The following is a 17,634-nucleotide window of genomic DNA, read 5'->3' on the forward strand; positions in this document are numbered from 1 at the left end:
AGCTCCGGACCACCCATAACAAGGTCCTGGGGGAGGAAGTGTCGTGGCCTAGGCATGGGTTCAGTGCTGACACGTGTCTGGGCCCTATCCGGTACGCCTCCGCTCCCCGCTCGGTCGAGGGCCCGATACTACCACATGGCTTATTCCTCATGACGTAGGCCAACGGGCGGAGCATGACGTAAGGACTCTGGGCCGCGCGGCCTCTGCATTTATTGCGGAGGGGATGCGCCGCCTGCCCACCCTGCTGACAGGTGATGTGTCCCTTCGGCATTTAATGCGTCCTGTCCACTCCGCTAGCAGACAGCGCCCAGGCCATGCAGCAGGCGGCATGCCCATCTAATCTGAACAGTATGCCCGTGCTGTAGGATACATAGATACGCTATGTCCACGAGCACTTATGCATTACCAGGGAAGCTTCCCCAGCACACCAAGACTACGCGAATCGCGGGTGTCAGAGCGCGGGAAGATTGCTCCACCAAGACAACTATTGCTGCCCCAAGTCTTACATCCATCATGCTCCTAGGCCCACATGTCGGGGCTCAACACTCTTGTGCATGCCCCCCTTGAGCTATAAAAGGGGGAGCATACAACGTTACAAAGGGGGACACGGACGCAAGTCATCCAGGCTTACACTCAACTCAAGCTCTCAAGTAATACAACACACAGTGGAGTATGGTATTATGCTCCGGCGGCCCGAACCACTCTAAACCCTTGCGTGTTCTTGTGTTCATTCCTACATCTCGCAATAGACAAAACGCTTAAGCCCCCTCCACATCTTAGGACTTAGGCGGGTGCACTCCGCCACCCGCCCGAAGAATTTCCTCTCCGACATTTGGCGCGCCAGGTAGGGGGCTAGGCTTGAAGTTTTTGCTTGTTCTCCTGCTCGACGCCATGGTACATATCGTCGAGCACCAAGATTTCATGCCCGAGGACTATATGCTGGAAGAGGAAGCTGCCTCTTCCACTCCACGGGCCACCAACCTCCCGGCACCTGGAGCGGCGGCAGCTATGCACTCTGCACGACAGCACACTCCCACACAGGCGTCCAGGGCGTCTAGGGCAGCGCCTGGGGCGTTGTCAGCAGCAAGGGAGTTGTTGCGCCACCCTCTAAGCTCCACGGCCTCTCCAAGTGCCATGAAGCAGTGGCGCGACGACGTGGATCGCCTTCTTGGCATGGCGCACTCTGCCTCAACCAGGCCCAAGCTTCGGTCATCCCGGCGTCAGCATGAGACATCGCCGTCTGTGCACCCGCCCTCGATAAGGGCAGCGCCAACTGAGGACCTGAGGGTGGAGCTCGACCGCCACTGCGCGGCGGAGGGCGCTCCGGTCTCTCTGGAGAAGTCTAATGACCTGCGGGTAGAACTCAACCGCAGACGTGCAGGCGAGGATGCCCGCATCTCCATGGAGAGGGCGCGAGAGCGCCGACAAAACATCGAGGGGCGTAGCCTCGATCAAGACTTCGCAGCGGTAACACCGCAAACGCTGGTGGGTGCCCAGATCTAGGCTGGTGTCCCATTGGCTGGCGTAGGCTGCGCCGCTCTCGCGGATCATCTTCGTGCGGCATCTTGGCCATCTAAGTTCCGACCGCACTTGCCGGAAAAGTACGACGGTATGTCAAACCCGTCGGAATTTCTGCAGGTGTACGTCACCGCTATCACAGCGGTAGGTGGAAACACCGCTGTGATGGCGACATATTTTCATGTCGCCTTGTCTGGGCCCGCCCGGACTTGGCTCATGAACCTTGCCCCAGGGTCAATCTACTCCTGGGAAGAGCTCTGTGCACGGTTCACAGCGAACTTTGCCAGTGCTTACCAGCAACACGGCGTGGAGGCCCACCTCCACGCAGTGAGGCAAGAGCCCAGAGAAACTCTCCGGACGTTTATCTCCCACTTCACCAAGGTGCAAGGTACTATACCTTGCATCTCCGATGCTTCTATCATCATGGCCTTCCGCCAGGGGGTACGTGATTAAAAGATGTTGGAGAAGTTGGCCACGCATGACGTGGAAACGGTCCCCACTCTCTTTGCCCTAGCCGACAAGTGTGCCAGGGCTACTGAGGACCGTGCGTGGCACTCATCACCATAGACCGGGGTTGCCCAAACGGGCGGCCCAGGTGTCGTCGCTCAGGACGGCAAGAAAAAGAAGAAAAAGAACCACGGCAACGAGAAGTCACACTCCGCCGCTCTGGTCGTGGTAGCTGCGACTGGGGGCCGGAGCGACCGCAGCAAACGCTCACGGCCACCGAGGGGTAACAGCGGCACATGCCCAGTGCACCCCAATGGTCGCCATAGCGTCGCAGAGTGTCGCGAGATCATTGACCTCGTGAAACGTGTCAGCGCGCGGCGCGAACAGTCTTCCGGGGATGGCTCCCCACCTCGTCGTCGACCCAGCAAGGAAAGGGCCGACGACGAGGAGGTGGCCGCGGCCGAACCGGACCTCAGGTATTAGTCACCCGAGGGGGTCCTGAAGGATGTCTTCACTGGAGGCTCCAATTCTGGTGAAGGCAACTAGACGGACCACCAGGGGGCTTCGTGCTACCTGGCCTACGGGACCGAAGCCTGCTTTCCCCCGGAAACCCTTCTGAACTCCCCACGGGTCCAACCTTTCGATGGGTTTGTGTAGGGGCCACTACAGCGCGAGGACGTGGACTCAAGCGGTGGACTCAGATGTCAAGTTGCAACCCGAAATGCACATCGTAACCAGGCGCTCAAGTACTATGGCCGACAGTTCGTGCATAGTAAGGAACCCAGGGTCGGGACGTAATCCTGCGGCAAAGTACTGAGCCAAGAGGGGATCCGCAACCTCTCCCCCAGCAGAGAGGAACCCGTCAAGGCGATGGAAATATGCCAACCCAAGGGATGCCAACTTTGCCATATCTCAAGAAGTACCCCTTCCTATCTCTGTAAGTTCAATCCATAGAAGCAACTTTGAGGGGTTAAATTTTTCTTCTTTTATAATTAAATATCGCATATGTGTACACCAGCTCGGCGAGGTCTGCCCACATCAACCCGGTCTGATGATTTACACCCATGCATGTCAAGTTATAAAGAGGAAATTCATCCCCTCGGACGTGTTTCTATGACGACTTTATCTTCCTGCTTCATGGATTTAACCTACAGTTTTCAGATAATACTTTTTAGCTAACCTACTCGCACGGTTCCCATCTGTCCTGACATGATGACATCCGAATTGAACAGCCAGGCTTGTAGTTTAGGACCTCCTTTACGAAAGCTGGGAGGTCCGACAGCCCGAGGGCCGATTCTAAAGAACGGGAGCCCGTTCCATGGGATGGTCCGGAGCAGTGTGGCCGCTTAGCCTGGTCCCGTACCGTAAGCCTGCATAGCCCACCATTCTGTGATAGGTGCCTTAGTATTTGGAGCTATAAGTCCTGCGGGTCCGACAACCTAGGGTCCGGCTCTAGAAAACGGACACTTGTCCCCTGGGGTGGTCCGGAGCCGTGTAGCCGCTTAGCCTGGTCCCGTACCGTAAGATTGCACACTCCACCACCCTGCGACGGGAGTCCTAGTATCTAGAGCCGCAATCCAAGGGGGTCCAGACACACAACTTGGCCACCCGGGCTAAACCCTGCGAGTCCCGAGCATGTATCAAAGGATGGCTAATATCAGATAGGGGACCCTATGGGTGTACTACTAACGCTCCCTAGCTGAAGCTGTGTACAGGTCCAGAAACCGGCCGAGGCTGCCTCCCGAGAGTTGTTGACAACCCTTTCAGATACGCTAGTATCCAACCTCGACACATCAAGCCTGCATCCTAGGCGGGGGGCCAGGTACCAGGGAGGACTCAACAACATCACACACAACAGCAGGGACAGGCGGTACACAGATAAGTGATAATAGTGCTTGAATAGTGCTCAAAAGTACCTTACAAAAAGCAAAAGTATTACATCTGCCTTCAATTGGAGTCCTAGCTCATCTCTACTCTGCAGGAATGGACTACTCTTCACCAATAGGGTCACGTTGGAAGCTAGCTCCGGGCGGCCTCACCAGTGGCGACAACCACCTCTACACCGAGCAACTCGTCAGCGGTGATGGCCGCCTCAATGCGTGCGCCATCACAAAGAGGTCCTTGCCCCTGTCCTCCTACGGGGGGCGACAACGAGGCCATTAAAGCCAAAGAGCTGGAGGCTCGGCGGCAGGTGTCGTTGGTGGTCTCGCCAGTGGAGGCAACCACCTCTGCACCGGGCAGCCTCACCAGCGGCAACGACCACCTACGCGCCGACGGCTTGCCAGCAACGGAGACCACCACAGCGCTTGCGCCGCACCGAAGAGGACCTCACCCCTGCCCTCCTACGGGGGTGAGTACATGACCATCCAAGAACATGGCCGCCACCTCCACGGCGTACGACGTCTTGTACAACCCCCCGGGCGGCGTCGGAGCAGTGTGGCCGGCGGCGCAAGGGACGCTACGGATGCGGCGGACCTGCGCACGGCGCGACCGTCGCCTGTGCGGTGGACAGACAGCCACGCCCCACTTGGAGGCGGGAGGCAGCGTTGGAGGCGGCACCAAAGCCATCCGAGCCAAGGAGCCAGACACGCGGCAGCTGACGGCGCCCGCAGCCGGCCGGCCCCGTGTAGCCGAGGTTCGCCTCCTCTGCAAGGCTGGTGAACATCCTTCCCCTCCAAACGCTGGAGGAAGAAGCGGGTCACCATCCCATGCAGAAGGTAGGACCCCAACTCGGCTCGCCTTCCACCCCAGCGAGGATGATGAACATCCTTGAAGTTAAGGGCAGGGGGGAGGCTGTAGCCCGGCTCGCTTCTCTCCACCATGAGGCCGGTGGTCATCCTTGTAGATGACCACCGGCAGGAGACCGCAGCCGGGCTGCATGATGAAAATCCTTGAAGCTGAGCGATGGCAGAAGAGCGCCAACCCCCACAAGGTCGCGCTCCTCCAGCAGCAGCAAGAAGAGGACAAGGTTGACAGCACCACCGCGCAGGAAATAAAGAGCACAACCTCCCGGCGATGAGGCCACTGGGGGGGCGGCCCTGGCGCGGATCCTTCCAACGAGCACCGGTGCGCCCCATCCAGAGGCCCGGAAGGCGGAAGGGCGCGATGAATGGAAGAAAAGCGAGGCATGGCTACTGCCCAGGGGACGAGCTCCTTTTTAAAGGCAGATTTCCCTGTTCGTGCCCCGAAGCGTCACGGGCGAGTCTCCCCCAATGCACACCAAGGTATCCAGACCATGGCATGGGGGCCCGACCCTGCATGACTTACAGCTGGCTCGCCAGGATGAAGAAGGTGAATCGCCGCGCAAGGAGCGTGTTACCGCCCCGCGGTAGGTGCACCGCTTCGTCTTCGTCGCGACCAACGGTCCAACCTCAAACCGGGGGCCAGGTCTGCATGTCAGGCACCTGGCATCCCGATTCCTGTGCGTAGAGGAGACGGACCACCGTGGGAGAGGCACGCCACCGCCAGCGGTGACGCGCCTCTCCACCTCCACCAAAAGCAACGGCCCAGTCTCTCACGCAGGGGCCCAGACCCACAAGTCATCCACCATGGGTGATAGTCCCTGGGTGCAGGGGAGTCAAACCGTCGCTCATGCCAATACCGTGCCTCCTCGGGACAGCCGCAGAAGATGGGGAGGTTAAATTTTCAAAGCTAATACAACAGTATCAAGGCGCCCTGCGCGTGACCCAGCGAAAACGGTCGAATACGGAAGTCACAGGTCAATAGTGGAAGAGCTAGAGCAGCATGGCAACCGCCGATCAAGCTTTGGCCCCACCTGCAGGCTCATTCCCTCCCCTAAGGCGGGCCCGGGGGCCACTATGGGTACCCTGGTTTAGGGGTACCCCTTACTACGGTATGAAGGCATGATGCCTGTGCGGCTATCCCTAGCCACGCGGAGAACAACCCCGAGGGTATCTCGTGAGCGGTTAAGGTGGCGTTGTCCGAGACACCATCATCAGGCCCAGACCTCCTCAAGAAGGCACAGGACCCCTGTGCGCACAAAGCCGGACCCACGAAGTAAAGCAGCCTGGAGCCATTGGGTGGAGTTCGGACCCCACCAAGTAAGCTCCGGACCACCCATAACTAGGTCCCGGGGGAGGAAGTGTCGTGGCCTAGGCATGGGTCCAGTGCTCACACGTGTCCGGGCCCTATCCAGTACGCCTCCGCTCTCCGCTCGGCCGAGGGCCCGATACTACCACATGGCTTATTGCTCGTGACGTAGGCCAGCGGGCGGAGCATGACGTAAGGACTCTGGGCCACGCGGCCTCCGCATTTATTGCGGAGGGGATGCGCTGCCTGCCCACCCTGCAGACAGGTGATGTGCCCCTTCGGCATTTAATGCGTCCTATCCACTCCGCTGGCAGACGGCGCCCAGGCCATGCAGCAGGAGGCGTGCCCGTCTAATCTGAACAGTATGCCCGTGCTGTAGGATACGCAGATACGCTATGTCCACGAGCACTTGTGCATTACCAGGGAAGCTTCCCCAGCACACCAAGACTACGCGAATCGCGGGTGTCAGAGCGTGGGAAGATTGCTCCAGCAAGACAATTATTGCTGCCCCAAGTCTTACATCCATCATGCTCTTGGGCCCACATGTCGGGGCTCAGCACTCTTGTGCATGCCCCCCTTGAGCTATAAAAGGGGGAGCATACAACGTTACAAAGGGGGACACGGACGCAAGTCATCCAGGCTTACACTCAACTCAAGCTCTCAAGCAATACAATGCACAATGGAGTAGGGTATTACGCTCCAGCGGCCCGAACAACTCTAAACCCTTGCATGTTCTTGTGTTCATTCCTACATCTCGCAATAGGCAAAACGCTTAAGCCCCCTCCACATCTTAGGACTTAGGGCGGGTGCACTCCGCCACCCGATCGGAGAATTTCCTCTCCGACAGAACTGAATACACATATCATCTAACACTCCCCCTCAATCACACCTTTTGAGGGTTGAGATTGTTCCTAAAAACTTCAAGCTGTCGAACTGGAAGTGCTTTTGTAAAACCATCCGCGACTTGATCATTTGTAGAGACTAATCTGATATGAAGGAGCCCTTGAGCTACACGTTCTCTGACAAAGTGAAAATCTACCTCAATATGCTTTGTTCTAGCATGAAACACTGGATTTGCCGACAAGTATGTAGCACCAATATTATCACACCATAGGCGAGCAGAAGTAGGAGCTCTTACCCCCAAGTTCTTGCAACAGAGTCTGTACCCACATAATTTCAGCACTAGCATTGGCCATTGACTTATACTCTGCTTCAGTACTAGACCTTGAAATTGTGGGTTGTTTTCGAGCTGTCCATGAAATAAGATTAGAACCCAAGAAAACAGCAAAGCCACCTAATGAACGTCTGTCATCCAAACTACCAGCCCAGTCTGCATCTGAGAAGGCGCTCTCAAGAGTAGAGAGACTTCTATGTATTCGAAGACCAATACCAGATGTCAACTTTAGATATCGCAAAATTCTTTTGACAGCTGTCTAATGAACAGTGGTTGGCATATGCAAGAACTGACATACCTTGTTCACTGAAAAAGATATATCTGGGCGTGTAAGAGTTAAATACTGAAGAGCTCCTACAATGCTTCTATTTCTTGTTGCATCAGTTGGCCCTAATTGTTCTCCTTCATATGCTAAAAAATTTTCAGAGGCCGACAATGGTGTATTCACTGGTTTATAGTCCACCATTCCAACCTTTTTTAGCAGATCAGATGTATATTTTCCTTGAGACAGAACAATACCTTGTTGTATTCTTTTTACCTCAATGCCCAAGAAATAATGAAGATCACCAAGGTCCTTCAATGCAAACTCAGACAACAGTTTCCATAGAAGCGCTGCAGTTGCTTCCTGTGACGAACTTGCCACTATAATATCATCAACATATATTAACAAGAACATAGTAACCCTTCCATTGCGAAAATAGAAGAGTGAAACATCAGCTTTGGATGGCTTAAACCCCAAACTTTGTAGTTTTGTGCTCAGTCGGGAATACCAAGCACGAGGAGCTTGTTTTAATCTGTATAGTGCTTTATCCAACTTACACACATAGTGTGGATGTTTCTTACTTTCATACCCCTAGGGCTGCCTCATGAACACTTCTTCTTCAAGAATACCATGAAGAAATGCGTTCTGTACATCTAGCTGGCGAAGACTCCAGTTATTAGATATTGCAATGGAGAGAACAAGTCAATGCCATATCTTTGTTTAAAACCTTTTGCAACTAACCTGGCCTTGTACCTGTCAATAGTGCCATCTGGTTTATGCTTAATTTTGTTTGTGAGGGAACAAGATGCCAAGTCTTGTCTTGAGAAGAGCATCATATTCTTGATCCATAGCATGCCTCCAATTTTTATTTTCAAGTGCTGCATCAAGAGAACTAGGCTCATAATTTTCTATTAATAGCCCATACCTGACCGTGCCATCTGTATAAGTCTTCGGCTTGCGGATCCCACTTTCTACATGAGTTTTTGGTCGTGTTTCTCCCCCTGGATCCGCAGACACCACAGGAGGAGCCACAGGGGCCACGCGGGTCGGCGAGGCAGGAGCATGCGAAGCCATGTCATGTGCCAGTTCGGTGGCGGGGTCGTTAGCCGCAGCATCAGAGGGCGATTCGCCTGGGCTGGATGGCATAGAGTCAGAGGGCAATTCGCCTAGCGTAGGTGCTGCAGCTGCAGACAAATCCTCTTCGGGATTGAAAACGTGCTCGCCCTGCGTATCACCACCACCAGAAAGACCTTCCAAAGCCAGATTTTCAGGAGAAAAAACATCAGTAGTTACAGGTAAATTATTTGAACTATTAGCCACATCAATACTAGATATTGTTGTACCCCTAACAAGCATAAAAGGACTAAGTAAATCAGGTGGAAGGAGGCTTATTTCTTTATGAAGAATTGCACCAGCATTGTCATGAAGCTCAGAGAAAGGGAAAACTTCTTCATCAAAGACAACATCTCGAGAGATGTAAACGCGTCCGGTAGAGATATCAAGGCATTTGAATCCTTTGTGAAGATTGTTGTATCCAAGAAATGCACAACGTTTGGAGCGAAAGGCTAGCTTTCTAGAATTATAGGGACGCAAATTCGGCCAACATGCACACCCGTAAACTTTCAGTATAGAGTAGTCGGGTTTCTCATGGAATAGACGCTCAAGAGGTGTTTGAAAATCAATCACCTTACTGGGAGTGTGATTAATAAGATATGTAGCAGCAAGGAAAGCTTCATCCCAAAATTTAAGAGGTACGGATGCATGAGATAATAGAGATAAGCCAACTTCAACAATGTGTCGATGCTTATGTTCTGCTGCTCCATTCTGCTGGTGAGCATGAGGGCAAGACACTAAATGACTGATGCCGACCCTCTGGAAGAAAGAATTGAGCTTCTCATATTCTCCTCCCCAATTCGTTTGCATAGCAATAATTTTTCTATTAAACAGACATTCAACAAGATTTTAGAAGTCATTAAAGCATTGAAAAACATCAGACTTATGCTTGAGTAAGTAGATCAAGGTAAACTTGCTATAATCATCAATAAAGCTCACATAAAATTTATTTCGCCCAACCGAAGTAGAAGCAGGTCCCCATACATCAGAAAATATTAAATCTAAGGGAAATTTAGAGGTGCTGGATGACTTGGGGTAGGGAAGCTGGTGACTCTCAGCTTGCTGACAAGCGTTGCAAATGGAGTGTTGATGAACCTCCCTAGCACAAGGCAGCTTATTTTCACTAATGACACGCTGGACTATGGAAAAAGCAAGGTGACCCAGCTGACTGTGCCATCTCGTGGTAGAGGCTTTGACAACACTGAAGGTGTCTTTGCTTGGCTTCGGTAAGGGGTAGAGACCAGATCTACATTTACCTTCCAAAAGAGTTCTCCTCGTTGCCTGATCATTGATAAAGAATGAATCAGGATGAAATTCAATAAAAGCATTATTGTCTTTGGCAAGACGATGAACAGAAACAAGATTTTTCTTGGCTTGTGGAACGTGAAGAACATTATTTAGATGCAAATTGCGAGTAGGGGTACGAACAATAGCATGACCGATATGGTTAATGTTCATACCTGATCCGCTAGCAGTATGGATTTGATCTGTTCCAGTGTACTTGTTGTGGGTGGAAAGCTTCTCAAGCTCGCCCGTCACGTGATCAGTGGCACCGGTATCGGTATTACCAATTCATGTCGATGCCATAGGAGTTGGTGGCAACATTGATGTTCCTTTCATCGAGGACATAGTCTTGGTCGAAGCGATGCCAACAATTGACCGCACTGTATCCCTCCATGAGGCAGACTTGACGCCTGTCATTGTACCTTTGCTTTTGTCCACCATTGTCGTTGCCACGACCCCGGCCTCCAGTGCCATAGCCACAACCACGACCACTATTGCAGCCACCACGGTCGCCTCCTCTGTTGAAGCCACCTCGTGCACACGAGGCTGAATTGACAGAGGACTGAGATCCACCGCCACCACGTTGCATCTCCAACCGGGCTTTGAAGCTGGTGATCTGGGTGACCAGCTCGGTGTAGGATATCGGCTCGATCCTGGTGAGGACAGCCGAGACAAGAGGATTATACTCCTCCTGATCCGGTCCCGTCAAGATGTATGATGTGAACTCATCGTCGCCGAGAGGTCTCCCGACGTCCTTCATCTCATCAGCATATGACTTCACCTTGGCAAGATACTCTGAGGCAGTGGAGTTCCCCTTCTTTGTCGTGGCGAGCGCGATGCGGGTGTTCACCGAACGCACTCGGCTTTGGAAGGAATAGATCTCCTCCACCGCTGTCCATAATTCGGCAGCTATTTTTGCCATGGCGACTTGTGCCATGACGTCTCTGGTCATGTTGCTGAGCAGATAGCTCAACACCTGCTGATCGCGGGCCACCCATGAGGCATACTCCGGGTTTACCTCCTTGACGGTCTTGTCACCATGCTTGACGTCGATCTCCTTTGATGGTGCCGCATTAGACCCATCAAGGAACCCCTCCATCAAGGCACCTCGAATGGCTGGCAGCACCTGGAGCTTCCATAGACCAAGATTATTGTTGGATAGCTTCTCGGTGACGGGAAGAACAAATGGTGAGACAATGGCCTGACCAAGGGAAGAATTGGAGGTCGCCATTATAGATGTAATCTAGAGGCAGTTGGCTCTGGTACCATATGAGATTAGGTGGAAGCGTTGAACCTCCGTAGAGGTCGCTGTGCGTGTTAATATAGGATGGGAATAGCCCCACCGTGGCTTACAGGATGCATCCGTGAAACAACCATGCCGAGATTAAAGTAGAGATCTAGGGTTACAACAAGATATCCTGTAACTAATCTACTAACAGCACATGGCTTCTACGGGATAAGAACTGGATACACATATCATCTAAGATACTAAAGTCTGAATTTTGCAAAATAGATTAGGACAATTTAGACAGATGGAGACAGACACGATATCAAAATCGTGATAGAGAAAGATAATTAGAACTTAGTGTCCATTTTATTTAGTGATATCCCGCGCTTAAATCCATACTCATTGTCGAGCGGAATATAAACACCTGGGGTATTATATGAAACCCCTTCAAAACCCCCTTAATCCATATGGATTGGGATTGTCTACGCACCACATCAAACCTTAGACTATCTCCAGTAGATTTTCTTTCATATTCTCTATCTCATCTCTATTTTAAACTCCTCCATGTAAATAATATCAAACAATGTCATCTACAGTTCCACGTTTCCTATTTTCCACACTTTGTTGAAACAGTCATAGTACCCTTTGAACATGTTCTTTCACTTCCTCACATGCTCCATCAACAGAGTGGGAATCTAAAAAAAGTTCACCTTTATACGAGCAAAACGACTTGAGCTCCTCTTCCACGAGTATAGAAAAGCTTCATTGATGCGGCTCCTGCACAAGAGCTAACGACGAAGAGTATAATACATCTCTTAATTACGAATTCCCTCCGGCGTTCTATTAATTGTTGTTTATAACAAAATTTAAGTTAAACTTATAAAATTTTGACTACTAATAACTGTTTTATTATTTAGTTTTGAAACCTAATGTTTATATACATCAATTTGTCTCAAAAATCAATTTGTCTGAAAAAGTACTTTTATAAAGTATTAATATATTACAAGTTTATTTGTATTATAAAAAACATCAGTTATATTTTGGAGACAATGTCACTGTCCTAAAAAGGTACCGGAGGGGATAAAGTTTGCAAACCGTCTATGCTACTTTCGAACGTAGGAATTCTATAGAAATCGAATAGAAATTTCACAGGAATTAGTTAAAAAACATAAAAAAGACGCAGAAAAATTTTCCTTTGTTTCAAAAGAGCCCATGGGTCGATAAATTAGTGTGACAAAAGTATAATTTGAGAGACATGCACTACACGACGTGGAAGCGTTCGCGGATGTGCAAACGCGCGCCGCAAATTTTCGTGTTTTGGCTTTTGGGCGAAACAAGAGATGGGCCGCTACAACTCATCGTCCCAATCGACGACGGCGGGATCGGCGTGCTGCCGGCACGAGGCCTTGGCGGCCAGGCTCTCCAACCAGAGCTCGTCGCGAACCACGGAGTCCGCGTCGTCGTTGCGGTGCCACGCCCAGTGCGCCGAGGTGGTGTTGACCACCCTCAGCCGCCCGTGCCCGAAGCTCGCCTCCCTCGTCATCGACAATGGCGCCAGCGTGTGGTTCTTGTCAAAGCTAACAAAATCGACACGGCCAGACGAGTGATCAGTCAAGCTACTACTGTATGCGAAATGAAACGATGTGGTCTGGCAAATTATCACTCACTTGAATGCAAGGCCTTCTCTGTTGCCGCCGTCGCCTATGGTGATGTACACGGGTCCGCACGGGTTCGCCTCGTTGTCATAGACCCTTGCCTGCGACAGCAATGCGAATTGGGACGGAGCCAATAAATATAAATTCGACATGAACATGATGGTCAACTGGCGACGGATGTCGCTAGCTAGGGACACTCACGAAGCGTTCGTAGGCATGAACGTGGCCAGCGAAGACAACGTCGACGCGTGCCTGGAAGAGCAGCCGCTCCATGGCCTTCCTCATGGCCTCGCCCTCGCCCTGATGCGCCGCGTTCGTGTTGTACCAGGGCGCGTGCAGCAGCACCACGAGCCAGGGCGTGGCGCGGCGGTCCACGGCAGCGAGGTCCCTGGCCAGCCACCGGTACTGGTCCGAGCTGGCGTTGAAGGGGGCGTAGGAGCCCAGCATGACGACATGCACGGCGCCCCCCGCCGCGCCGAAGGAGTAGTAGAGGTTGGACGGTGACCCGCTCTCCTCGTGCGGCATCCGCCACCGCGCGCCGTATGCGGCGAACGGGGGCGGCGAGCCGGCCGGGACCGGCAGGGGCGGCGCCTCCACCTCGTGGTTGCCCTGCGTGACCATCCACGGCCGCCGGCTCGCGTGCCGCTGCACGAACCGCCCGAACGAGTCCCACAGGGCCTGCTGCGTGTCGGCGTACGACAGGTCGCCGGGCACCAGCAGCATGTCGTGGCCCGTCTTGCTGGCGTGCGCCAGCGTCGACGCCGTCCACTCGGTCTGCCCCAGGTCGCCTGCAGCATTAATTGTCAGCCGTCCGATCGAGAGTCAGCGACGAGCTAGGCTGCGGGGCAGTTTTGTGGTTTCTTGACTTCTTCCTCGTCCGGTCGTCCCTAGGTACGTACCGACGAGGGCGAGCTCGATAGGCAGCGCGGCCGGCGGGGTCCTGAGGCTGAACTCCTTCCCTGCCTTGCCGCACCGGTAGTAGTACACGGTGCTGGGCTCCAGCGGGCCGATGCTGACGTGGTGGATCTTGCCGGACGAGTAGAGGAAGTAGCGGTATGACGTGTGCTCGCCGGTGGCGGACGCGGTGTAGTTCCGGGAGGCCTTGCCGTAGTCCACCACGGACTGCGCGCGCATGTCGTCGGTGACCCACGACACCCTCACGTGCTTCTCCCCGACGGCCGATACATGGACCTGAGAATAGACCGGGTCGGTGGACATCGATCTTAGCTTAATGAGGCGCGTAACGTACAGCACAGTGGCGTCAGTAGTGAATAGGAAGGTGTAGTGTAATGTATGTACCTGCTGAGGATGGGCGGCGGGCTCGGTGTGCTCTGTGAGGATGATCCGCCCTGGTGGAGGCCGGACATACTCTGCCGCGGTGGCGGCGGCGGCGGCGGCCAGCAACGCGGAGACGACGACGAGAGCTTGGGCGACCATGAGCATGCAACGCGTCGTGCGCATTCTTCTTTATGAGCGGACAAGTTCGGGCAACCTGAGATGTTGATCGTTCAGCATGCGGATGGATCGTCGGAGGACCATGCATGTGCCTGCCCATATAGGCATGTAGTAGCTGCTAGAGCGGTGGTGCGGACAATGGGGGTCGCTGCGCATTGGGCTGGGCGGGTGCATTCGATGGCGTCAAGGAATGGGAATGGCGTGATGGGACGCGCGGCCTGTGCTGCCGTCGCGCAGGCTTTCGCTTCAAGCATTGCCGTGCCGACTTGCGGTGCGTAGACCGTACCGGCGGCAGGGCGCGGCGTTGAGCTCGGCACGGCATCCCGTACGTCGCTTGGACTTGGAGTGGACGTCTCCTCCCTCCGATCCACCTCACGACTCGGACAGAACTAGTACCTCGCTTGAAGCATTTGCAACGTGGTGCGGAGCAGCTAGCGGCCGCAGAACAACACACCTGAGCACAAGTGCAACCGGTGGAATGGAAGGCAGGATGAACCGAGTGCGCAATGTGGGTCCAATAGTAGCGACGATGCAATTATCTGGTAAAGGGTTTGCCGATTTCAGGCACGAAGTGAACCAGGTCAAGCAAATTGTGGAGAGTGTTGTAACTGAAGTTTGTAACGTGAAGCTGCGACAAGGTCAGATAATGCATGATCTAATTGGCGTATTTGCTGCCCTAATTTGGAAGTGATGATAGGTTTCATGTAGGAATTTGGAAGTCAAGGAGGAAGTAGTGTGCCAGTTAGCAGTAGGTAGATCCTTTGTCATCCTTTTGTATGTGAAATTGTGTTCAAAACAATACATGGCACGTTTCAGCGTTTTTGTGAATATGTGATGTATATTTAAGTTTCTTTCTATGAATCTGTGTTGTATATTTCTATTTGTTTAAGGTGACAGATTCGTAGCCATTTGAAAATAGGAATAATAAAACGGGACATGATAAAATAAGACAAACAACAACATTTCCTCGCATCAGCCATAACATAGAAATAGGGTGTTGTTTGGTTGAGACGTTATTAAGCGAATGGGTAATGGGATCTCATCGGCGGTAATGATTACTAGTTATAATTAGATTAGATAGTGCTACTAGAAAGAGCTCAGCCAAAAAAAGTATCGTTATTCATTACCCTGCGTTACGTTACATTTTGGCGAACCAAACAACACCTAGGTTCTACAAACATTCAGAGACATGTACTAGACTAGTATTAACAATTTATTCACAGGCATTACTGTAGTATGACTACATGGTCTGTTTACATGTAGTTCAGAGGAATGCATCACCTAAGGTCTTGTTCGGTTATTCCATCCCACATGGATTGGAAGAGATTGGAGGAAATTAAGAAGAATTTTGACTTGACAGGGATTCAAACCCACCCAATCCACTCCAATCCATATGGATTGGCACGAAATCGAACATTGCCCTAAAAGGCATCGGATAGGGCTAGATATCGAACCAGCTTGGCTCGACTAGTTTGTAAGGTTGAGCTGGCTCGTTTAGCTCGCGAGCCATAACAAAAAAAAGCAATATAAGTACATATATAAAATAATATAATCGATTACTAGTTAATTATAGACCAATTTAACACTAGAAAAGAGTAATAATACTCACACTTTCATATCACGTCAACCCAACACCAAATTAATAATGTTCATCTAACACAACTGTAGACTTTGTTTTTCTGACAAACGGTTGCTCGTTCGAGGTAACGAGCTGGCTCGAGTTTGGCTTGAGCTGGCTCGTTAACGAACCGAGCAAAGATGCTAGCTTAGCTCGTGACAAAATTGAAACAAGCCAAATCGAGCCGAGCTGAACTGACAACGAGCCGAACGAGCCATGCTTACCATGTTCTTTTTTAATGATACCACTAGGTAAATGCCCGTACGTTGCTACGGAGTGAACATATTCTGATAAGATGCATTGAAATTCAAAAATACTAATTGTCATTTTATGTTCTTGTTAACATCTTTTAAAAATTAAGAATTTTTACATACCTTAAAAGCATTACACATAGAATAAATCCATCATCCGCAGTAAAATTCAATGCTTATTGGCCACTCAAGTAATCTGCTCTAGAAATACTGTTCAAATGTATAGTTTTTGTTATATATCTAAAAATATTGGAACGACTTATAATTTAAAAAGAAGAGAATGAGTTATAATTTGAAAAGAAAAAGTACAATGTCTAATATTATTGCCACACAAATATTGTATTCATGGCATCCTTGCTTTCTCGTTCTCATGAGTCCTGGATTAGTAGGTTTACAGAACAAGCCTCTCTATGTTCAGTGTGAAGTATAGAATGAAGCGAAGAAAACTAACTGCTTAACACGCCCTATAAGAGCCTTGTTTATAACTGTAGCTTAGAATTTATTGAGATAAGCCCACCCTCAGATTCAGTTGTGGCTTAGAAATCAAGGCATGCAGATGTATTTGGCTTCTGAACCTCATTTATATGAAACATGCATATCACCTCAATAGTTTTCTGTTGCTTGTATCAAGTGGACAGTACTGTTACCTATAAGAGCCTTGTTTTAGAACATATATGGCACAAATGGTGATGACTGAAAGTGAACTCAGAAAAGAATAAGTCACAAAAAATATTTTCTTTGAAGGAATTACTTCACCGTGTGCTTACACAACATGCATTTTTTCAACTGCTGGATTCACATTTTTTTGTTTGTAGTGGACTTCAACCTTTGTCAACATGAACTGAGTGCCACGATTCAAACATGAGTTGTGAATTCATATAAAAAACTTATATCCTTCTACAGTTATAAACAGTGGCAACTGAATTAATTAACCAGATATTTGTACCCCACCAAGTGCATGCTTATCAACCTAGAAGACCAAATCAAGGTATCAACTGAGATGCCTTTGCCATAAACAATCTGTTCCAGTATTGAAGATTCCAAAACAATTTGTCAATCTCATTAAGAGGTAGTAAAAAATAATATGTTGATAGGTTTGTTGGTGCAGTAGCTACCTAATAGGAAGTTAACTAAGTAAAAGGAAATGAGCCACAGAACAAGCAATAATCGCCTGTATCTTCATGCCATCTTCAGCAAGCCACAAGTAATCATAGACTCGTGGGATATGAAGTTAGAAGGCATTCGAGTTGGATCTTCAATCCATCAAGCAAGCATATTCAATACCTCCACAAGGTTCCTTGCAGTAATCAGTCGAACAACATTAAAAAATAAAACAGTGTACACTTATAATAAAAGTTTCTCAACTTATGAGCATAAAATTCAACAAAATTGACAAATGAGAGTCAGAAATACACTATACTCAAGAGTCAAGACAAAGAAATCCATCCCAGACATCAAGGCACTAACAGAAGGATATTTTTTGTTAATGTAAATTGTTGGAGCAAAAAGAGAAAAGAATTTCGATAGTTTGAACATATCATTCAACTAATGTCTTGTTTGGCATAATCCTATACTATTA

At 50.5% G+C, this 17,634-nt stretch overlaps 1 protein-coding gene across 1 annotated transcript; it reads right to left on the bottom strand.

Moving 5' to 3' along the window:
- Positions 1 to 12,273: 12,273 nt before the first annotated feature.
- LOC100216959 (Purple acid phosphatase 22) lies at positions 12,274 to 14,283 on the bottom strand. The gene is given in 5 exon segments (NM_001143341.1): positions 12,274 to 12,653; positions 12,744 to 12,832; positions 12,933 to 13,519; positions 13,631 to 13,922; positions 14,031 to 14,283. Coding segments are annotated over 5 exon segments (1,359 nt in total). The 5' UTR covers positions 14,193 to 14,283; the 3' UTR covers positions 12,274 to 12,424.
- Between the last annotated feature and the right edge of the window lie 3,351 nt (positions 14,284 to 17,634).

Source organism: Zea mays, chromosome 10 (genome assembly GCF_902167145.1).
Source record: "Zea mays cultivar B73 chromosome 10, Zm-B73-REFERENCE-NAM-5.0, whole genome shotgun sequence".
NCBI classification, from domain to species: Eukaryota; Viridiplantae; Streptophyta; class Magnoliopsida; order Poales; family Poaceae; genus Zea; species Zea mays.